General features: G+C 39.5%; 1 protein-coding gene across 14 annotated transcripts in view; it reads right to left on the bottom strand.

The window, feature by feature from the left end:
- The window catches only part of CNTRL (centriolin), a 103,041-nt gene that overhangs the window by 7,956 nt on the left and 71,055 nt on the right, over window positions 1-24,030 (bottom strand). For 6 of the 14 annotated variants that reach the window (XM_054520555.2, XM_063714024.1, XM_054520551.2 and 3 more), the window contains 17 exons: window positions 22,422-22,735; window positions 20,230-20,438; window positions 18,014-18,206; window positions 15,329-15,459; window positions 15,048-15,188; window positions 14,815-14,941; window positions 13,909-14,073; window positions 12,632-12,791; window positions 10,959-11,074; window positions 10,659-10,876; window positions 7,836-7,993; window positions 6,745-6,818; window positions 5,216-5,404; window positions 4,583-4,808; window positions 3,080-3,285; window positions 1,700-1,744; window positions 1,355-1,495 (listed from right to left, as the gene is read on the bottom strand). In XM_054520555.2, coding sequence (XP_054376530.2) covers window positions 1,355-1,495; window positions 1,700-1,744; window positions 3,080-3,285; window positions 4,583-4,808; window positions 5,216-5,404; window positions 6,745-6,818; window positions 7,836-7,993; window positions 10,659-10,876; window positions 10,959-11,074; window positions 12,632-12,791; window positions 13,909-14,073; window positions 14,815-14,941; window positions 15,048-15,188; window positions 15,329-15,459; window positions 18,014-18,206; window positions 20,230-20,438; window positions 22,422-22,735 — 2,813 coding nt within the window. Of the gene's footprint in view, window positions 1-1,354; window positions 1,496-1,699; window positions 1,745-3,079; window positions 3,286-4,582; window positions 4,809-5,215; window positions 5,405-6,744; window positions 6,835-7,835; window positions 7,994-10,658; window positions 10,877-10,958; window positions 11,075-12,631; window positions 12,792-13,908; window positions 14,074-14,814; window positions 14,942-15,047; window positions 15,189-15,328; window positions 15,460-18,013; window positions 18,207-20,229; window positions 20,439-22,421; window positions 22,736-24,030 lie in introns of those variants that run through there. The other 8 variants (XM_063714025.1, XM_054520553.2, XM_024252857.3 and 5 more) reach the window with 6 other exon arrangements.

Here is a 24,030-nt window from a genome sequence, read left to right as displayed (position 1 = left end):
GCTAACATCTGATCCTCCATTACCTCATTTATACATGGAGATAAATACCTTCTGCTCAGAAATGTGAAAACTACATGAGAATTTACATGAAGCACCTCAGTGGCACCCAACTGGCAACTAGAGTAAATAAGCCACAAATGAGAAAAGGGCCATTTACTGAAATAAGTCATAAGTGATCTGGATTATAAATGCTAATGCTGGAATCTTATAAGTGAAGAATCTGGTGGCTTAGCAATATACATTTTTTTTTTTTTTTTTAAAAGGGTCTTGGTCTGTCACCCAGGCTGGAGTGCAGTGGCACAGTCTTGGCTCACTGCAGTCTCAACCTCCCAAGCTCAAGCAATCCTCCCACCTCAGCCTCCCAAATAGCTGGGACTACAGGTATACGCCACCACACCTAGCTACTTTTTGTATTTTTAGTAGAGACGGGGTCTCGGCATGTTTCCCAGGCTGGTCTTGAACTCCTGAGCTCAAGCAATCCACCTACCTTGGCCTCCTAAAGCGCTGGGATTACAGGAATGCAGCACCGCACCCAGCCTAGAGGTTTCTTAAAGTGTTACCAACTTCATTTGATGCCTGAGACTACTCTATGTGGCTCTACCCCATATAGAGCTTAGTGAAATATGAAATTTATACCTACTGCTAATTGCCTTACCAAATTTGCAAAGGCAAAATCACTAAGGGCTTGTGGTCTTTAAATAATTTTTTTTAGTTATTTTTTCTTGAATTAAATGGTGGGTATATGTGGGGCATCAGGGGATTGGAAGCACAGATGAAACTAGAAAGGCCACGTGGGGTCATCCAAAGGACTAAGTATAGCAGGGCCAAATGAGTGGCCACAGCAGCCCGACTAGAGTTCAAGGATGGCCCAGATGCTCTAAAGGACACCAGAGATATCAAGGATTAGAGACTCTACCAGTCCAGGCATGGACTGGTTTAATACTCTCTGCCTGGCTACATTATGTGATATCAAAGGTTTCCCCCTGGACCATCTTTTCTTGCTCAAGGGTTAGGGGAGGTTTTGGCTCCTATAGACTTGTTTATGGCATAAAATCTAACATTTCAACATAGTTCTTTGGGACATGAAATATGATGCTCAAGAATTACCTTTTTTCCTTGAAAAACTAACATTTTAAGAGCTTGTCAAATTTAAGAGAATTTTATAAGTATATTTTAAATAGTCAAGGTGCATTTCTAAATTTTAAGGCTAAAAAACCAGATTTGACTTAAAGAACATTCTTATAATCAGTTTTTCTATACTACTATAGAAGGGATATTAAAAACAATACAGTCTGCCTGAGCCCAGTGAGTCCTCTCTCCCCAGGCTGGCCAGCTGGGCTTCCTGGGCACACACCTGTTTCTTGAGCTCCGTGTACTCATACTGCATCTGGTTGAGCTCCTTCATCAGGCGCCTGGCCCGCTCATGGTTGTCCTGGGCTACCAGTTCAATTGTTGCCATTTCCTTTTGCATGCAGCTGTTCTCCTGTTTTTGCTCCTAGCACAGGAGGAAGAAAATAGCTCTGCGATCTAACACGTGGAGGTGTGGTTTGCTGGCTTACACACTCACTAGCTCTATAACTTCATTCCCCTTCTGGGCCTCAGCTTCTCTAGCTGTCAAATGGGGATAATTCTATCTGCCTTTCATGGGCAGATCAAATACAGCTGGAAGTATATACACATCAGAGTCTGTTAGCATTACCTTTGATAATAAGCTACTATCCCTTTCTGAGTCTTCATTAATTGTCTGTAAAATGAGAATAATAATACCCGTCATCACAGGGTTACTGGTAGGATTAAATTTTAGACATCTATATTCCATCTTTATGATGATCTGCCTATCACTAGTTATAAGTGTATCCCCTTTGAGAGACACACATGGTTTAAAAGTTCCTTTCATACAACAGGGCTCCACTAACCCCTCCAAAGGGTAGTGGAAAAATCCACCCCCTTGACAGTTCCATTGCTGCTCACCTGTCTCCATCCACCATAAATTATTCTGACCTGAGTGTCACTTCCCAAATTTATTTCAAGGATGAAAGCATGGTAGATTGAGCTTCCTGGTTTTAGGATAATGATTAAAGCTAATGTTGGCCAAAAAGGGCAGAATGAGAAAAATTTGTAGGCACTGACTACAGCAGTGTAATAAAACTGGCCGGGCGCAGTGGCTCACGCCTGTAATCCCAGCACTTTGGGAGGCCAAGGCGTGCAGATCACAAGGTCAGGAGTGCGAGACCAGCCCAGCCAACATGGTGAACCCCGTCTCTACTAAAAATACAAAAATTAGCCAGGCATGGTGGCACGTGCCTGTAATTCCAGATACTCAGGAAGCTGAGACAGGAGAATGGCTTGAACCTGGGAGGTGGAGGTTGCAGTGAACTGAGATCATGCCACTGCACTCCAGACTGGGCGACAGAGCAAGACTCTGTCTTAAAAATAAAAATAAAAATAAACTGTCTATGAGCCGGGCACGGTAGCTCATGCCTGTAATCCCAGCACCCTTGGGAGGCTGAGGCAGGTGGATCACCTGAGGTCAGGAGTTCAGGACTAGCCTGGTCAACCTGGTGAAACCCCATCTCTACTAAAAATACAAAAATTAGTTGGGCGTGGTGGCACACACCTGTAGTCCCAGCTAGGCTGAGGCATGAGAATCACTTGAACCCGGGAAGCAGAGGCTGCAGTGAGCTGAGATCGCGCCACTCAATCTAGCCTGGGAGACAAAGCAAGATGCCATCTTAAAAAAAAACCGTCTAGAGAAGGCTTCTTCAACACTCCCTCCTCCCTGCCAGTGGAGGTGTAAACTGAGGCTTGCTGGCAGAACATGCTCTCTACTTTGTGCTGATAATGGCTGTTCACACGACAGTCTCCCCAGCCAGCCAGAGCTCCATTGAGGCTGCACCCGTCCCAGGTAAAACTTACCATCAGCTTCAAGGACAAATGATGCATAAATACACCAATAACAACAGCTGGGTTCAGGACTGGGTTGATGGGTAATTTATTTTCTCTATGTTGAAGTGGTGTTGCAGTTTAAAATTTTAAATTTATCATTTCCTCACAAACTGCCACGGCAGCAGGTACTCACAAGAAGGTTTTTCTCCAGCTGGCTCCGCTGGATCTTAAGTGCTTCCTTCAGGCTGGCCACCTGCTTCTCAGCTTTCTTTCTTTCTGTCAAGAACTGGTTCCGCAGGAGGCTGAAGTCTGCCCTCATAGAATCTGCCTCTTTCTGGAGGGCCAACAGCTCACCTGACTTCTCCACCAATTGCTGCTCCCTTTCTGAAAGCTGCCGTTCTGAAATGAGCATTTTCAGTAGCTTTAGCCAAAGACCCCGAACCAGCTGTGGGCAGAGCTCTCCTTCCCTTGTGGCAGATCCATAATGGTGATATGCTACCCATGCAGGTGCTTTCCTCCATTATTACAAAGTCGTACAAGCCTACCCTGACCCACACCAAAGGCCCAGGAAAAGACCCAGATAAGGGTGCCTTTTGAAGTAACTGGTTCCTGGAGGGCCTGATCCCAGAGTGACAGATAGCTACTATCTTCTCTTTCAAGTCTTTGAGACCAGTGAGAGGAAACCCAGCACCAATCCTGAAGTGTGTGGAACAGCTGAAATGTTTTTTATAAACATTGATTTTCATAAAGAGACACACCAGTACTACTTCCTTCCACAGGAGGCAGTGCAGTGGAAAGTGCACAGGATTTGGAGCTGGCTCCTACACTGGCATGAGCCCCATTTTATAGATGAGGAATACATTTCCTGATGTTCAATTGGAATCATGTATGCAAACGCCTGGTACATAGTGAGTACTCAACAGATAATGCTTACGAAATAAAAGTGACATTTAAAAAATATTTTTCTTATCACCCTATTTAGAGGAGCACCCTGCCCAGATTTTACTTTTCAACAACTCTGGCATGATCAGAACTCGACATATTTTTTTAAGTTTCATTTTCATAATGAAATGATTGGGTCTGGGTATATCAAGAGTTCCCAGGGAAAAAGGAATAATAACCCTTTCAGATCCCCAAGCCCACAACATTTTCCAAGCATTATTAAACCCTGGAGCCTAAGAAAGAGAAAAACCATTTACTGATGTGAGAACAATCATTTACCCTGGATTCCCATGTCAACTTCATTTATATATGGTTCAAGAGAGAATAAACTGACCTAAAAGCAAACACCTGTATTCTGGTACCATTCACTATGCCAAATCTGGACAGAAGAACTGTTAATATGATTTTTTTGACACTTGAAATGAAGTAGATCATTATTCCCAAAGCTCATAGGTAATATACTTTAAGAGTATCTTTTGGCAATTATTCACGTGAATGTTCCACTTTCTTGAGATGGCATTCTCAAAGGAGACAATACGAGCAAGGAAGGACTTGCTGGTCAGTCTCAGGATTGTATCTCTTCTCCGAACCTGCTTCCTCATCTTTCACAGGGCTATCATACCTCCTGCTTTATTTCTCCTGCCTCCTCTCCTGGGCTCTGGCTGGGGTCTGAATCTCTTTAAATACTTTTGCAAGACAACCAGCAGAGCCAACCCATACCCCATCTCCCAGTGAGAAGTTCCAGAATACATACTAGTTTGGGAGAGCGTCTTCTCCAGGCTCTCACCCCACCTCTCCTCTTCCTGCAGAGTCCTAACACGCTCTTCAGCCGCCAGCACCTTTGAGAGCACTTGGTCCAGTTTGCTTTTCTGGTCTGTTAATTCCTTTTCCAGCTGGTGCTGTTGCTCCTTCAGTGTCACTTTACTGGTTTCTAATTTGCTTTCTTCACTTTCTCTCTCTTTCTGGAGTCTCTGAAACATCTTAATAAAGAATAATCTTGATTAGTCATAAAACAACAAATAGTGTCCCTGAGAACCTGCAGGGACATGAGACAGGTTCCAGTTGAAAAGAAAGTAGAAGACAGCCCACAGGGACAATTCCATTACAGAGGTGATCAAGAGGGCTTGGGAAGCTATCTGGCCAGCATGTGAGGAGGGGATTCAAGCAGCAAATGGCACGTGGCTGCTAAGTATCTTTACAGGACCGATATTCTATGATCGTTAAAGGTCTGTAAGAGAGTCACATAGTTGGTATAAACGCTACCCATGGCTACACAGGACAGTTAAGCGACACATAGTCCCATGGGGGATATTTCTCAGCAGTCTTCTACCAGGGAAAAAAAAGCCACAAAGTGCTTTTCTTACGTAAAATCATAAACGTGTAGTACCATTTCTTGTTGGACTAGTTTGAGCTTGTTTTCTTCAATCTCATTCTGAAGCACTTGAAGTTGTTGTTGTTTTGTCTCCTCTTCTTTCTGACAGTCTTCAAACCTATTTGCCCATTCACTGATGTCCTTCTGGAGTCGGGTCTGCTCACTGAGCAATACATCCTGATGCTTGGTGGTGTGAAGCAGGTCCTTTAGGTGAAAGAACAAGTGGAAACTACTAATAAAGCCATCTTTATTAGAGGTGGCCAGTGCCAATCCAGTATCTACTAAGTCTGACAGAACGAGAGGCATAAAAGTTTATTTCCTTTATTATCTCAATAAACTTACAGGTACAAGAGAATTTAGATGTCTAATCCAACTTTTTTTTTTTTTTTGTCTGTCTTGCTCTGTTGCCAAGGCTGGAGTGCAGTGGCATGATCTCGGCTCACTGCAACCTCTGCCTCCCAGGTTCAAGCAATCCTCCCATCTCAGCCTCTCGAGTAGCTGGGACTACAGGCACATGCCACCATACCCAGCTAATTTTTTGTCTTTTTCATAGAGACGGGGTTTCATCATGTTGGCCAGGCTGATCTCGAACTCCTGGGCTCAAGTGATCCACCTGCCTTGGCCTCCCAAAGTGCTGGGATTACAGGCGTAAGCCACCATACTCAGCCTGTGTCTAATGTTAACTTTTTTTTTTTTTTTTTTTTGAGATAGAGCTTTGCTCTTGTTGCCCAGGCTGGAGTACAATGGTGCAATCTCAGCTCACAGCCACCTCCGCCTCTCGGGTTCAAGCGATTCTCCTGCCTCAGCCTCCCGAGTAGCTGGGATTACAGGCACGCGCCACCACGCCTGGCTAATTTTGTATTTTTAGTAGAGATGGGGTTTCTCCACGTTGGTCAGGCTGGTCTTGAACTCCCGACTTCAGGTGATCTGCCCGCCTTGGCCTCCCAAAGTGCTGGGATTACAGGTGTGAGCCACTGCACCTGGCACTCTTAATTTACATAATAGAAACTGAGGTCTAGAACTTGCTTGAAGTGCTTTGAATTACAGCACTAGTCTCACAGGACAACACTGAATTACCTTTAAGAAAATCATTAGAAGTATGAGGGTCAAAAATCTGCTATATTCAATATCTGACAAGATAGAGGCCCAGATCTGGCGGGTACTCTATGGCTCAAGGAGTAATCAAATCTAAGCCCAGCCTTTAGAGGCCTCATCTGTGTCATGGATTAGAGATGGCCCATCTGGTCCCTGAAGCCCCAAGAAGGGCTGCTGAGAGACTGCTGCTGGGCTCTGGTCTAGCCACCACCCTACTTACTAGCTTTGAGTAAAACTTTGTTTGTATCAAGAGTTCTAAGGCTAAAATGAATTAGCAAACCACTGCCCTCCACCAAAACTTTTATTTATGTGATGGTTATGTTACATAAATGGCCCTATGGTATCTGCTGTTGTGAAGAGGAACCAGCCTACTTGATTTCTTTGTTATTTAAACCAATGGTCTGCATACCCTCAGTATACTACTAGAATATTACATTTGTTAACCTTACCTGTTTTGCTAGGTTCAAATGGTCTTGGACATTAGCTAGTTCCTCCTGCAGTGAGTTTACTGCTTCTCGTTTTTCTACAGAAATGACATTCTCATGAAATAAGAAATACATACGTATTTACTGTACAGATTCCCATTAGCATTCCCAAAAAGTAGAGAAGTTGTTTTAAGCTTACTTCTGTTACATATATGACTATGCCACACTATCTCATTAAAGGCCAAAAGAGAGTTACATGCACAATCCAGATTTGGGCTTGGAGCTCAGGTTTTTAAAGATTTTCATGTTCAAAATCTCACAATGAAAAAATTACAGATAATACTTAATGTTAGGTGTTTAAAAACAGCTACCTTCTGCATTGCTGGTAGAAATAGAAACTTAACCTTTCAGAAAGGCAATTTGGGAATAAATTTTATATCTATATTGGCTTTGTCAGTTACTAGCTATGTGACCTCTAGCAAGTCACTTCTCATTTAAGCAGTCACAAGAAAACTAAGCTTCAGTTTCCTTGTTTACAAATGAGTAAAATAATTTTTATCTCATAAAAATGTTATGAGGATTAAGTGAGAAAATGAAATACCAAGGACATAAAAAATGTTCAACAAGTATATTATTAGCTAGAATTACTCAGCAATTTCTTCTAAATAAATTATCATATTTATAAACATTTGGTAATTTTAAAATCTTCATTATTTACATCTTTGTTTTTGTTTTTCAAACTAGATACACACCCCTTGGAAAAATCTGGAAGGATATTCACCAAACTGTTACTAGGAATCTATGAGGAGTGAGGTCAACAGCAATTTTTATTTCTTTTTGCTATGTTTTAAAATTGTTCTCTAAGGAACATGAATTAGGTTTTTTTTTTTTTTAAACTGACTTTATTGAGATAAAATTCACATATCATGTCCTATTTAAAGTGTACAATTCAAAGGCTTTTAGTATATTCTGAGTTGTGCAACCATTACCACAATCTAATTTTAGAAAGAAACTCCATGCTCATTAGCAGGAATTACTTCTGTCATAAGAAAAATCAAAGAATCTAATGAAGGGCAAGGAAATCACACACTTTCACTGTTTTTGCTGCCTTATACCTTGGAGCTGCTGTTGCATTGCTGAAATGTCGTTATGCAGTGACAACTTGTCTCTGTTTAGTTGGTCTAGTTCCTGCTGCAGTTTTCTGACATTCAATTCCAACTTTTCTAAGTTTGATTGCTCCATTTTGCTATTTTCTTCTGCTGCTGCTAAAACCCTACCACAGAGAATAAGTCAGACTGTCAAATATACAAGCACACAAAGGAGATAACTGAGGAACAGTGTTATCCTTTCACAACATACAGTTATGGAAAGTATAAATGATTATAAATCTTCACAAAATTCAAGACTCAACTCATTTTCAGAATCTTATTATCAGCTTTCTAAGTGGAGACTTTTTTCAAAAACTGACTCACTAAATTGAAGTTTTATAAAAATCATGGATTAAAAACATGGATAACATTCAGAATTCCAAAAATCTGATAAAAATGGAGCTGTGACAATCCAAAGAGTAGAAAACAATTGTGTGTACAGTAGGATCTGTCCATATAGCAGACACGCATGAGCATGTATTGTAGTACATAAAGGGAGTCATACAGTGTGGACTTGCTTTTGGTCTGGCTTCTTTCACTCAACGTAGTTACTTTGAGATTCATCCATGTTGTGTATATCAATACTTCATTCCCTTCTTATTGCTGAGTAGTATTCTACAGTGTGGATATACCACAATTTGTTTATCTATTTATCAGGTGATAGACAATTTGGGTCATTTCTAGTTTTTGGCTATTACAAATAAGGCTGTCATGAACATTAGCATATATACTGTGTAGAAATATGCTTTCATTTCTCTTGAATAAATATAATACCTAGGAGTGGAATGGCTAGATCTTCCGCTTGGTGTATGTTTGATTTCTAAACTGTTAAACTGTCTCCCAAAGTTTAACAGTTACTTAATACCATTTTACATGCCCCTCAATCATATATGACAGTTCCGGCCGGATGCGGTGGCTTATGCCTGTAATCCCAGCACTTTGGGAGGCCGAGGTGGGTGGATCACGAGGTCAGGACATCGACACCATCCTGGCTAACACGGTGAAACCCTGTCTCTACTAAAAATACAAAAAATTAGCCAGGCGTGGTGACGGGTGCCTGTAGTCCCAGCTACTCCAGAGGCTGAGGCAGGAGAATGGCGTGAACCCGGAAGGTGGAGCTTGCAGTGAGCCAACATAGCACCACTGCACTCCAGCCTGGGCAACAGAGCGAGACTCCATCTCAAAAAAAAAAAGAAAGTTCCTGGTTAATATTAACATTTGGTATGGTGGTTGTTCTAATAAGTGTGTAGTGATATCTCACTGTGGTTTTAATTTGCATTTCCCTAATGATGAATTATCCTGTGTATCTTTTCATGTACTTATTTGCCATCCATTTATCTTCTGTAATGAAATGTCTGTTCAAATCTTTTGCCCATTTAAATAATTGGGTTGTCTTCTTATTGAGTTTTGAGAGCTCCTTATGTATGTATTCTGAATACAAGTCCTTTATCAGATACATGGGTTGCAAATATTTTTTTCCCAATCTGTGACGTATCTTTTCATTACCTTGTGTCTTTTGAGGAGATGTTTTAAATTTTGAAGTCTAATTTTATCAATTTATTATTTTATGGATAATGCTTTTGGTGTCATACCAAGAATTTTTGCCCACTCCAAGGTCACAAAAGTTTTCTGCTATGTTTTATGTTTTCTTCTAGAAGTTTTATATTTAGGTTTTACATATATGTTTATGGTCCTATATATAAATATAAAAATAAATATGTATATATATATATTTTTGAAACAGGGTCTCACTCTGTTACCCTGGCTGGAGTGTAATGGTATCATCATGGCTCACTGCAGCCTCGATCTCCTTGGCTCAAACAATTCTCCCACCTCAGCTTCCCAACCTGGCTATTTTTAATTTTTTTTTTTTTTTTTTTTTTTTTGGCAGAGACAGGATCTTTCTATGTTGCTTAGGCTGGTCTCAAACTCCTGGGCTCAAATGATCCTCCTGCCTTGGCCTCCCAAAATGCTGGGATTACTGGCATGAGCCATCGTGCCTGGCCTCATTTTAAATTAATATTTATATATTATACATAGTGAGGTATGAATTGAGGTTCTTTTTTTGGTTTTGTATATCCAACTGTTTCAGCCAACATTTTTCTAAAAGACCATCTTTTCTCTACTGAAAAAGATGCCTTTGTTATCTTTATCAAAATCAGTTGTTCACATATATGTCAGTTTATTTCTAGACTTTCTATTCTGTTCCATTGATCTATGTGTTTATCTTTATACTAATACCACAGTGTTTTGATTACTACAGGTTTATAAAAGTGTTACAATCAGGTAGTGTTAGTCATAAATTTTTGTTCTACTTTCTAAAAGTTGTTTTGGTGTCATACCTAAAAAATTGTATAAATTCTATTCTAGGTCTTAGAATAATTTGATTCTAGATTCATATAATTTTAGAACCAGCTTGTCAGTTTCCACAAGGAAAGGCTATTGAGATTTTAATTGTAACTGTTTTGAATCTAGAGATCAATTTGAAGAGAACTAAATCTTTCACAATGTTGTCTTCTGGTCCATGAACAAGATATATATCTCCATTTATTTCCAGCATGTATTATTTTACTTAAAAAAACCAAAATAGATTTTAAAAAAATGCTTTTGAGGGGAAAAAAAAAAAGCTAGAAGGAAATTCTCCAAAAAATGCAACTGGCAAAATGTATTATGATACCAAGTTTGTGGTGTATTTTATCCTTTTCTCTATTTTCCAAATTTTTTATAGCGTGTTTATAATGCTTTGGCCTGAAGAAGTGATCTTGCAAGCTTATTTGTTCTTGCTCTCACCTTTTGGTTTGTGCCAACTTTTTTTCCCAAATGTCACATTTCTCTTGGAGATCTTCCTTTTCTTTGCTCAAACACTCAACACACGATTGTAAAGCTCGGGACTCAGCAGTCATTCGTTCTATTTCTCGTTTATCCCTCTCGAGGAGCTGCTTCTGCCACTCTATTTCCCCTTTCTGCTGCTGGGCTATCTGCTGCAAATTCTCTAACTCCAGTTTCTCCTAAATCAGATAAAAGAGGACTCAAACATCTTAAATGAGAAAGACTTCAGTTTCTTAAGGGTACATTGGCTTTGTTCATTACCTCTAGCACTGCCACCTGAGTCTTCTCTAATTCAGCTACCCTTTGGTCATGTTGTAGCTTCAAACCTTGTAGCTCATTGTTTTCAAGTTGCAACATGTCCAGAATATTCTTTAGTTCTAAGGGATAGAAAAAAAGCATGGTCCATGATATTAAATGAACTTGGAAAACATTTACAAAATGAAACAGAAAACAATGTTATTGACTAATACAAGATAATTTTAAAAATTTTGTTGAGCTGAATTAATCGTGCTAATTTTATTTTTAATAAAAAATTCTCTAAAAGTATCATTAAATACTATTTAATTTATTAAAAACATTTTAACAAGCCAGGTGCAGCAGCACGCACCTGTAATCCCAGCCATTTGGCAGGCTGAGGTGTAAGGATTGCTTGAGCCCAGGAGTTTGAGACTAGCCTGGTTGACAGAGCAAGATCCCATCTCTATATAAATAAATAAACAGACAAACATTTTAACAAAAACATTTAATTAACAAAGATCTGGTTCCAAAGCATTTGCTTCTACATAAAAGAATCAACTAAAAGCATTTTATATAAAATTGATCAAAATAAATTAAAAATACTTTGAAATACAGAGATTTATATAACAATTTTTTGGCCTTTGAAATACAGATATTTAAATATTAACTTTTTTTGATTATAGAGATATTTGCTTACTGTAGAAAAGCTGGAAAATACAAAAAAAAGCATAAGAGAAAAAAAAGAAAACCCACCATTATTTCACCACCCCAAATCACTATTACAATAGCATTTTGATGTATTTCCTTCTAAGAATGCATGTGTGTGCGCGTGCATGCATGCACGCGTGCACGCGCACACACACACTCTCACATATTTTAAAATAAACTGGGACTGTGCTCCATATTCATTGTTTACCTACTTTTTTTCATTCTCATGGGCATGTTTGCATGTCATTAAAGGTTAAAAATATGGCTTTTAAATTGGTCATCTGTTTCCAATTTTTTGGGGGGTGCAGTGGAACAGGGTCTTCCTCTGTTTCCCAGGCTGAAGCATAGTGGCATAATCATAGCTCACTGCAGCCTTGACCTCCTGAGCTCAAGGGATCCTCCCTGCTTGGCCTTCTGAATAGCTGGGACTATAGGTGCACATTAATGTGCGTCGCTAGTTTTTGAATATTTTTGTAGAGATGGGGTCTCATACATTGCCCAGGTAGTTTTGAACTCCTGGGCTCAAGCAATCCTCTTGCCTCAGCCTCCCAAAGAGCTGGGATTATACACATGAACCACCACACCCAGCCTGTTTCCAAATTTTGTCATTATAAATATTGCTGCGATGTACATACTTGCCCTTTCTGGAGGAGTAGAAATGGGCTGACTGGTTCAACGGGTGTGAATTTTAAGAGTCTTGAAACACTGGGAGATTGTTCCAGTTTATACCTCAATTGATAAGACTGTGAGTGCTCTTCTTTCAGCACACTCTGATCAGCAATGAGCATGATTATTTTGCTTTTAAATAAAGTTTATCAATTAAAATGGCAGAAAATAACATCATATTCCTTTTATAACCTGCTTGCTTTGCTTATTAGTAGTAAGGCTAAACTTTAAAGTTTCTTTGGCCATTTGTTATTTTTTCTGTGACTTGTAATACACACATTTCCAACCTCAAACTTTGTATGATTGTTTTCCTTTAAACTTACCGGTTTTATGTTTAGACATCTGCCTTAAAACAACCTGAAGATTTTCTTCCTCTTTTTCAATTTCCTGCTTTATAAGTGTAAGTTGAGTTTTTCTTTCACTAATCTGAACGTTTAGTTCTCCTTTCTGAAAACTCAGTTCTTCCAGAAGAGATTTTACTTCCTGTGTTTGAAAAAAAAGTTATTCCCTCCTGTGACTGTAAATGAAAATTACTTCAAAATAAGTTCTGTTATTTATTGTTTTATTTCATAGAAATTCTAATGTGGAAACAAGCTCATTTTTGCCTTTTATGTCAAGAACAGCATTATATTTTACAGAAACCTATTTCTATATAATAGAAGAAAGTAACATATTCTCTTCATCTAAATATATTTGCAACATTACCGTAAGCAAGGCAATGTGCTATAGAGAGAAAAGCCTGACTGAGACATGGCTCCTGCTCTGGAGGGGCTTAGTACCTTGTTGAGTGGTAAGGCAGGGAACATAAACATGATCACAAAAGGCTAGGCCTTCATGCCCTAGGAAACATGCAGATAGAGTGTTTCTAAACTCAAAAGAAGTAAACTCCTTCTTCCAGGAGAAAGAAAAAGGTCAGATAAGTTTTCTTTTTTTTTTTTGAAATTGAGTCTCACTCTGTCACCAGCCAGGGTGCAGTGGCGCGATCTCGGCTCACTGCAACCTCCGCCTCCTGGGTTCAAGAGTGCCGTGGTGCAATCTCGGCTCACTGCAACCACCACCTCCCGAGTTCGAGCAATTCTCCTATCTCAGTCTCCCGAGTAGCTAGGATTACAGGCGCATGCCACCATGCCTGGCTAATTTTTGTATTTTTAGTAGAGATGGGGTTTCACCATGTTGGCCAGGATGGTCTCAATCTCTTAACCTCGTGATCCGCCCGCCTTGGTCTCCCAAAGTGCTGAGATTACAGATGTGAGCCACTGTACCCGGCCAGAAGTTTTCTAAGAGGAGGTGGCATGAAGCTGCGCCATGAGAAACAGGTGGGATCTGGCTAGTGATAGGGGAGAAAGGGAATTCCTGAAGAAGAAATGGTATGAGAAAGGTACAGGGGCAGGAGAACTTTGAGCATATCCAGAAAACGACAGAGGGGGAACTACACATGACAGCCACTGCATGGATACGTAACAACACCAAATTGATTTTACAGAGGAGGCAAGATTTCAGGAATTTATATTTTCATTTGGGGAGAAGCAATGAAAATACATCAAAGTAAACCTATAGCACTGTCCTACGACTCTTCAGAAAACCCTAATAAAAAGCACACCCTAATGTGATTGCACTTCTCAGTTACTTCAGTCTCTCCCAGTCTCAGAGCTTCCTGGAGGTCAGCTTTTGCCTGGACCATGCTTCCTTGGAGTAGATGCAGCTCCTCCTTTTTATGCCCTAAATGCCTGTCCAAGACAGCCATCTCCTGCTGCTGACTTGTCACCTGTATTAAAGAAAAGGGAAGAGTAAGTTTGACAACGGCCATACAGCCCTCAGTGCTAACCTGGAGATAATTTAGTTGTGAGGTAAAATCAGGAGCTAATATCCTAGCCCCCAAGAGTCAGAAAAGCCAGGCAAGGAGTGCAAGGGTGAAATGCCAAATGAAAACCTTGAGCTCACATACTTAAAACCACTCAAATCACAGTGATCACAGTAAGAACAATATGATAATCATGATTATCCCTCAGGTTATAGTTTTCCAAGAACTTTTATTTTTATACCCTAATTCCATTTTGACATCCTTGGTGATGGAAGTTAGTCAGAGATTTTTAAAATGTATTCATTTTTAAAATTAAAAATTCGTTGCAATTTTAAAGACAATACATATTTGTTTACAAAAAAAGAGAAGACCATGCAGATATGCAAAAGGAAGAAAACAGAAAATACTCAAAATCCCCCCTTATCAGATGACCACTTTTGTACTTTGGTATTGACTAAAAATACAACCATAAGTGTTCATAAAGGCATTTAACAGAAATGATCTCATAGAGTATACCATGTTCTGAGACTCAGTTTTTTTATTCAAAAATATTGTATTGAGTTGGGATTCAAATTTAGTTCAGACTTTATGCTTAACAACTATAATACATAGCCTCATTTATTCTTTTCTACAATTAAACATGTATTACTTTTATAATCATAAAATGCTGTGTCAGTTGTTTTTTCAAGGCGTCTATTGCCATACCTGGCTTTTCAGCTTTTCCAGCTCGGCTCTTTTGGCCTGAAGGAGCACCTCAGATTCTTTAAGGACCTGTAGGTGGTGATCCTCATTGCGTTCTGCCATCTCGATGTCTTTCTGCAGTTTCTGAAGCCTACAAAGCACGAGCAACACTAGAGCAGATCCTAAGGGACTCGGAACCCCAGAGCTGTCTTCCAGCACAAACTCCTTGTAGCCCTACAGAGAGAGGCCTTACTTACTCTTCTGTCAGTTTTTCCTTCTTCTTGCTTAAACATTGGAAGTCTGAGTCTTTTGCTGCTACAATTTTGTTTATTTCTTTCAAGATTTCTTCTTGCTTGATTTTGTGCTGCTCCAAATCCTTTGCATCAGCCTGCAGCAATCTAAAGCACATTGCTTTATTCCCCCCCAGGTCCTGTAGACTTGCCATGCATTATTTATCATAAACCAATTATTATCCCCTTAGAAGCAAACTTTTCATTCATCTCAATGTATACATCAACGGCTTAGGGAATCCACCTACCTTAGCTGCTGATCAGCTTTGACAAGGTTAACAGCAGTTTCCTGAGCTCTCCTTTCTAATTCCTCGGCATCTGACTCAGTTTGCAATAAACTTCTCTTGGCATCAGTGAACTTTTCAACAGCATTTTTTGTCTAGAAAAGAAACTGTCATTAAAAGCCATTCAGTTACAATACTCACTCACAGCTATTGGCCATGTAAACCAGTACAGCACTTTTGGAAAAGAAGATGATACAGAAAGACATAAAAATGTCCATTCACTGTAACTCTAATTCTCGGTAAATAATTCAGAAGCAGAGAACTACTACATTAAAATGCTCAATGTATAATAATATAAGACCTGACAAATAATAATAGGCTAAGTGATAATGCATTAAAAAAGTGGAATACTGTGCAGCCTTTAAAATAATCAGATGATAATGTAGCAACATGGAAGAATATTAATGATATTATGTTGGCTGAGAAAAATAAATTTAAAATGGTATAAGCACTGTGAGAGCAACTATGTAAAACTACATGTGTCAACAAAGACAGAAAGACTATATAAAAATAAATAGTCATTTGAAAGTAGTGGAACTAAAGATGCTTTTTATTTCAAAATAATCTGTAATACTATTATAGCATTTTAAATATTAAAACTATCTACCCAACTAAGTGGGAATGAAGTGATTTTACCAAGATTCCCTCCACACAGAAATTCTTGCTGCACTCTATAGTTATTATCAAGTGAAGTAAAAATGCATTGATCTGGTGATAATGTAATTATGGCTGACAAACACAAACATTAAATACTTTGCAAATGTTTAAAATCTTCCTATATAAGATTTGGTAAAAACACAATTTTTTTTTAATCAACTTGGTTTCTTTTTCTGCCTAACATAAGATGCTTAAAACAATGACATCAAAAGTTCCAAAAATAGAGTGTGGTTTGCACTTGGTTGAGCAGTGACTCACCTTCAGCCAAAAAAAAAAACTGAAGTCTGCCATTGTACTAAAGCCAGAGGAGTCCGTATGTTAAATTTGTCTATTAAATATCTGTGTGGATGCAAAAGGGTTGGCAAGCTCCCAGAGAGCTACATATTTTACCATACGTCTTTCCATTTCAGATAGCTTGTTTCTGTCAGTTTCACCAGCAAAGCACTGGACAAAACTGCCTATGCATTCCAGAAAAGCCACCAAATAGTTTTTTGTCTCCTTCTATGTCAGGTTTTAACATGTCTGGCACACTCCTTCCAAAACGCCACTACTTTCTCTCTCCTCCTCCTTCTTACCAAGCTGCCTCCCTGAGTCATTTTGGGAGAATGAAGGTGAAAGAACTTACCAGCCTTGGTTCACTTACTACCTCTGCCTACTACCACTGCCATCAATTTTCTTTTGATGATTTTATATATCTATACCTATATATATTAATATATAACCAAAATATACCAAAATTTATAATCAAAATATACCAGTGATATTTTGATATATCATCAAAATAATATGTCTTATTATATATTATACCAGTGATATTTTTTTCCTCTAGTTCTGCTCACATCTATTTTCTCTCATAGTAATTCAACATATAACAGAAGCAACAGCTCATCTGAAAAGAGGACTTTTTCCATTCTTAATTACTCACAGAATTTCTTTAATAAATGATTTAGTTCCTAGGTAATAGACTGCTTTTAATTTAAATAGATTCATGTTGAAATAGCAAAATATAAATAATAGTTCTTGAGGTGTTTCATGTGGGTAAGGAACTCTTTTCATCCTGGAATTCTCATCTAACTAAAAGAGCCCTTGGCTATGTGACTCTGGGCCAGTAATGAGCCTCTCTGAGCTACATCAGTAAACCAAGCTAACATCATCTTACAGGATTGCCAGGAAGGTTAAATGAAACATTTACAAAATGGCCATGTGTAGCCATAGCAGTGGCTCAATAAAAGGTAACTCCTTTTTCTCCCCAATTTCCCTCTGTGTTATGGTCTAAAGAATATTATCAGGCCAGGCGCAGTGGCTCACGCCTGTAATCCCAGAACTTTGGGAAGCTGAGGCAGGATCACAAGGTTAGGAGTTCAAAACCAGCCTGACCAACATGGTGAAACCCCGTCTCTACTCAGGAGGCTGACGCAGGAGAATCGCTTGAACCCGGGAGGTGGAGGTTGCAGTGAGCCAAGATTGCGCCACTCCACTCTAGCCTGGGTGACAGAGCGAGACTCCATCTCAAAAAAAAAAAGAAAATTATCTCTGACCAAAAAATATTTTGTATCATTATCAACCTGAAGACCAAAGTAATACTTGTGAGGTCCATTATAGCTTAATAAGAATATAAAGATTGACCTATTTAAAAAACACAGGTAGCAGAACCCAAATAATTAAATATAAAAGATACACACAGGATAAGGAGGTGGGGTGTGCTAGGAACTAAGTAACTTCAGGAATTTTAAATATGCTGTTTAATTTAATCCATGCCGAAAAGCCTACATATTCTTAGCCTGAATTTATAGATAAGAAAAGCAAAGCCAGGGGACTTATATGACTTGCACAAATTCTCACATCTTAACTAACAGAGTCCAGCCTGGAACGTGGCTGTCTGACTTGGACAACTGTCCTCTTATCACACACATTCTCTTTCTAATCCTTCAGGTGGACAGTAAGCTGACTCACCCACATTGAGCTCACACCCCAAACCACAACAAGACATACCTTTTCTTTAGTGCATGAAAGTTCACTCTCAGCCTCTGCCAGGAGGCGGTCAGCTTCCCTGAGCTCTGAGCGACGTTTCAGAAGAGTCTTCTCAATGCACTCAATTTCATCTACAATATCTTCATGATGTTTGAGTGATTTTTCTATTTCTAGTTCAGTCATAAGACTCTCAAAATTTCCATCAATGAAGTCCCTAAAAAATAATATATACACCCATTAAAAAATTTTAAATGTAGACAATATAGATACTTGTAGCCTAACTACTAAAAAGATCTACAATGATTTTCTAATTTTATATGAGAATAGATAAGAAAGACTGCTACATTTGATTCTGTTCAAGGTCTAGGTTTACCATCTTATTAAACATGGAATTATTATTGGCAATAAATGCATAATATGTAAAATGCATGACATGAATTGTTTGCCCTTTTAAATATAACAACAAAGATTATTGTGTTGTCAGCACTTGACCAAGAAAATGTTGATACTTCTATTCTTTTGAGGTATAAAAATAAAACAAACCACTACCACAATATTCATCCATTCCCTCAAAACTGTCCTTCAAGGACAGTTCATAGGCTGCCCTTGAAGACTACCTGATTTTGTGATTTATTCCATTCGGCCAAAGTAAAACTCTGGTGACAACATTTGACACATCAAAAACTGTGACACACAATTCAATATCTTAAGGCTAACATGATGAAATTATTTGAAAATTAGATTATCTATGTATGACTGCATGACAGGAAAATAAATTCAACATTTAACAGATTTTTTCTCTTTAAATGAAGGCATACATATGATTTTTACTTTCTTCTTGGAACATTTTTGTGTTATCCAAACTTCCTAGAATAGTATTTATTACACTTTTATAACTATGAAAAGAAGTGGCAATCCTACCACCCTATCATCTCCCTCCAAAAACCTCAAAGTAAAAAAATTCCATTCCCCAATGTGTATACCCACAAAAATAACAGATATAACCATCTGCCTAACTTTCAAACATCTAGCCCCTATCTTTTAGGTGTGGCCCTTGCTTTCACTTGCCAGGACTATTAGTCACATGTCTGCTGCTAGATGGCAGTGACCACGTCTTTCTTACTTGTGTCCTCTGCAGGCCTCCCTACCACCCTGGGGTCTGGGCCAGTCTGGGTTAAATGACAAAAACTGGGGAACTGTCATAATTCATGGACTACTGCAAAAGATTGGCTTTTGCATAATTAACCCAATCAACAGATGCTGCATTCACTAAGTGACCCTATGACAGGTACTGGGACACAGAGATGGAGGTCCAGCTACTGCCTTCAAGGAGCTCCTGAGCTCCCCAGAACATTGTGTGAACAGTGCTATGACCAAGGTTGCTAACCTTGAATTGTGGGCACCTGAGAAGAAATAGGCTTTTAATGAGAAAAAAAAGAGAGGGGATCTCTGACCTTTATTTTGAAGACAAGCTGGAGTTAGGCAAGGAGGTCAGCAGGGAGAAGACAGTACATGCAAAGGTGTAGAGGCAGGAGAAAACGTGGTGTTTGGGGAAACCACAGGAAAGTAGTGAGCCAGACCAAATACTGTGATAAAAGAAAAAGACGGGTGGATTTCAGATGGAGAAGGGTCATGTATATTCTGATGGGAATGAGAATCACATGGGAAAGTAGAACAGTCAGATTTGCAGTGTGTCAAGATACAGCATAGACCAAGAGAGAAGACATGGAAGGCCAGTGTGGAAACTATTACAATCGCTAGGAAGAGACTAATTAAAAGCTAGAGAAGGGGAGATGACAGAAAGGGACCAGTTTGAGAGCTCTCTGGATGCAGAGTCAGCAGGATTTAGAGAACAACTGGAAGCATAGGAGAGTAACGGAAGAGAAAGAGTTGAGAACCCCTGCCGTATTTTTAGCTAGGGTAACTGGAGAGGGGAAATGGTTATACCACTCTCCAAGAGGGACTACAAGAAGAGCTGATTTGTATTATTGGCCAAAAGAACTCAGACCTGTACTGCTCAATATGGTACTCAATATGTGGCTATTAAATTAATTGAAATTAAATTCTGTTCCTCAGCTCCATCAGCCACATTTCAAGTGCTCAACAGCCACACTGAGCTAGTGGTTACTGTTGTGGACAGAAGATCAAGAACATTCCAAGATTATAGAAAGTTCTGTTCGACAGCATTAATGAACCAATATCGTATTTGTCTGAATTATAAAAAATATATTAATTACTTTTGCTGTTGACGTTTCTGGACAGTTCTATGTAATTCTTCTACTTCACGCTCTAAGCTTTTCTTCTCTTGCAAAAGATCATCAATATTATGATGCAGTTCTTCCATTTCTTTCTCGGACTGCCGCTTGGATGCTCTCATCCACCGTTCTTCCCGCTTCTTTGATTTTAAATGCTGCATTATGTCTTCTAATCTAGAAACTTCATTCTCCTGAATGAAGACGGGGAAAAAAATGCAGTGCTGAAACATCACAGGATGTTTCCTCTCTTTCCTCCCAAAAGCTGAAATTAACTGTGGTTAAAGTGGTATCAATGGCCCAAAAAATGATGGTAGATTCTAAGACTTTGGTATAAAAAGTTAAATGTCACGGATGAAACTTATGGACAAATAGAAACTTTAATTTTTCAAACAGTCCGACTATGACTGAGAAACATTTGCCAAGCCTCTTGTGGATAACCTCTGCCTCCAAAGAGTTCGGGGTCTAGCAGAAGAGATAGACAGAAGTCTCTCCCTCCTCTGGACACATGGGAGAAAAGTTCTGAGAAGGCTGCCCAGAGGGAGAGGTGTTTTGCCTGGGTTTTGAAGAACAAATGGAAGGGGAAAGACCTGGGCTGAAGAAGTAACATATGCAAACGAAGGGAAGTATAAACGTGCACCTGAGAAATTATATAAACAGCCAGGTAAGTTTGGAGAGTAAAAGAACCCGTTTAAGAGATTATAGATAAATGCTGAATAGAAAGAAATTGTTACAAATTACAATGTGCAAGAAAAGCTGCAAGAGAATGTGAGTGACTACTACAGTTAAACTTGTAAATGCACACAGACCCTAGTCTGATCTATTACAATGGGACTGGTGACTTGATATATGTCCTAGTTTATCTTCCACTCAATCTGCCAAGAGAGGAAGGAAAAAACTCCAGGTGTTCTGAGTCTGAAGGAGGAGCTTAGATTGCATTTTATTTCTTTAGAACCAAAAAGTCAGAAAGTAATCTAATGAGGCTGGGCGCATGACTCATGCCTGTAATCCCAGCACTTTGGGAGGTCCAGGCAGGCGATCACTCAAGGTCAGGAGTTCGAGACCAGCCTGGCCAACATGGTGAAACCCCCGTCTATACTAAAAATATAAAAATTAGCCGGGCATAGTGGCGCATGCCTCTAATCCCAGCTACTTGGGAGGCTGAGGCAGGAGAATTGCCTGAACCCGGGAGGCGGAGGTTGCAGTGAGCCAAGATCACGCCACTGCATTCCAGCCTGGGCGAAAGAGAAAGAGTCCGTCTCAAAAAAAAAAAAAAAAGAAAAAGGAAGTAATCTAGTGATTAGGAAATAATTATTTCTTAGAATCTAGCCTAAGAGATACAGTAAGAATTTACAGTCAGCTACAGTACCTACAAATATAGAAATGTTGTACAGTCATTAAAATATTGTTTAAAGACATTTGTAAAACCATGGACAAATGCTTGTAACATTAAGTAGGAAAAACAGAATACAAAATATTGTGTACAATAAAATATAAACTATGAAAATAATAAATAAATCCCACCACCTAGAGATAATCCCCAAAACCTTATCCCCACCGAAATATAAACTACGAAAATAAATAATAAATCCTACCACCTAGAGATAATCCCCACCAAAACCTTACTGTATGCTGTCCATACCTGTGTGCATACACGTGCACATACATGTATGTGTATACACTCATATTATACATATATGTATGTGTACAAGTAAGCACAGGCACTAGTAAGTGAATATATACATACACATTAATATAACACTTGTCAATAGAAAAATACATAAGCTTTGTAAAAATGGTAAATTTCTGGACTGAAAACATCTGTTATTAAATGGCTAACCCAGGTTTGTAGACTGGCCTGAGACCCTAACTCCTGTACAAGGTATTTTTGTTTTTTTGGTTTTTGTTTTTTGCTGTTACTGGGGCTGGCCTTGAATTCCTGGGCTCAAGCAATCCTCTTGTCTCAGTCTCCTGAGTAGCTCGGACTATAGGCACATGCCACTGCTTTTATAAGAGAATTTTAATATGAGAATGCTTGCACAGTTCTAAACATCAGCCTTACAAACACACTTTTGCCATATAATCCAGTCATAAATAGGTCAACTCATTAAGTATATAACCTTATCAGTCACCCATGGAAGCAGTGTGGAAAGAGAGTTGTATGTCTTTCCACTTACTAAGTTGTGGTGTTCAGGGATGTTGCAATGCAGCACACCCATAGGGATGAAGGGGATGGAGAAGTTGGGGGGTGGAGGCCCATATACCATGGGGGCCCCAGCAGGAGGTGGGCCATAAACAACAGTGCCAGGGGTGAGAGGTCGGCTATTGTTTGGCAAGGGAGGAGGTGGTGCATACAGGGCCATGCCCTGGGGTACAGGAGAACCATCAGGAAGCACAGTATACATCATGTATCCAGGAGGAGGCACAAATGGGGGTTCTTCTTGGTCATCCAGCTCACTCTCTTCCTGACTATCTCCTCCACTGTCTGCATCTTCAAAGAAATAAACAGAAGAGTTTATTAAACAAAAGAATGTTTTACCCCCATGGTTTACCAGGTAAACAAATTTAGTAGAGAACAGCAGCATTTAAGCCAAGATACTGGAGATGTGAGAATAAAACTCTGAAAAAAAGGTCAAAACTATTTTTGAAAAGCAGCTCAAAACATGGATTCAAAGTATTTTCTATGGCTGATACTTGAATTTTTCTTATGTTTATCTGTTGGTTTGTTTCTCATTTGTTAATTTATTCATTAATTTATTAAGTGACCATCTGGGTATCTAATTCATGCTACATACAAGATCTCACAGCACTCAGTGTTTACCACTGTCATGACATATAACACTCTCCAACGTGATAGTTTACCAACTTGTCTGCCCTAAAACCAGGAAATATGTTTGCTGATCACTGACAACAGAGAACCTAGCACACAGCAGGCAGTCAATAAGCACTTCCTGGCCACATACGGTGGCTCACGCCTGTAATCCCAGCACTTTGGGAGGCCAAGGCAGGCAGATCACTTGAGGTCAGGAGTTCGAGACCAGCCTGTCTAATATGGTGAAACCCCCATCTCTACTAAAAATACAAAAAGTAGCCAGGCATGGTGGTGCACGCCTGTAATCCCAGCTACTCGGGAGGCTAAAACAGGAGAGAGAACTGCTTGATTCCAGAAGGCGGAGGTTGCAGTGAGCCAAGATTGTGCCACTGCACTCTAGCCTGGGTGACAGAGCGAGACTCCATATCAAAAAAAAAAAAAAAGTTTCTGAATGAACAAATTCTCAGAAGGTAGTATTCACATTTTACAGATTAACAGTTTCACAGCAACTAAATAATTAGCCTAAGACCACACAGCTAATAAGTGAAAAAGATTTACTCAGGTCTGACTCCTCCTCTGGAGCTTTGGAAGACAGACCCGTAACACTTCCTTTTAGGAGGATGAGATTAATGCCGTGATGCAAGGACACAAGACACCGTGCTCCAGTACAGTCAAAGAGGCTGCTTAGTCAGCCTGGGTGAAGCAGGGTGGAAGAAGGCTCCCTTTAGGAGCACTGTTTGAGGACCTAGGTCTCACTGAAGGATGAGTAGGCATCAGCATGGTAGGGGAAGGAGGAAGGACATTCCAGACAGGGTTTAAAACAATGACAAGAGGTCACTGGCCAAGACCAGATCACAGAAGACCTCATGGAGCTAGCTAAGGAGTCTGGATTGTGTCTTACGGGTTTCAGAGAATCAGTAAAAGGTTATTAAACGGGCAAGAGAAATGCAACTTTCCTATGTGATTTGACTTAC

This window comes from Pongo abelii, chromosome 13 (assembly GCF_028885655.2).
Source record: "Pongo abelii isolate AG06213 chromosome 13, NHGRI_mPonAbe1-v2.0_pri, whole genome shotgun sequence".
NCBI lineage: Eukaryota > Metazoa > Chordata > Mammalia > Primates > Hominidae > Pongo > Pongo abelii.
Note: the sequence above shows the minus strand (reverse complement) of the source record. Positions and strands in the feature narration are given on the sequence as shown.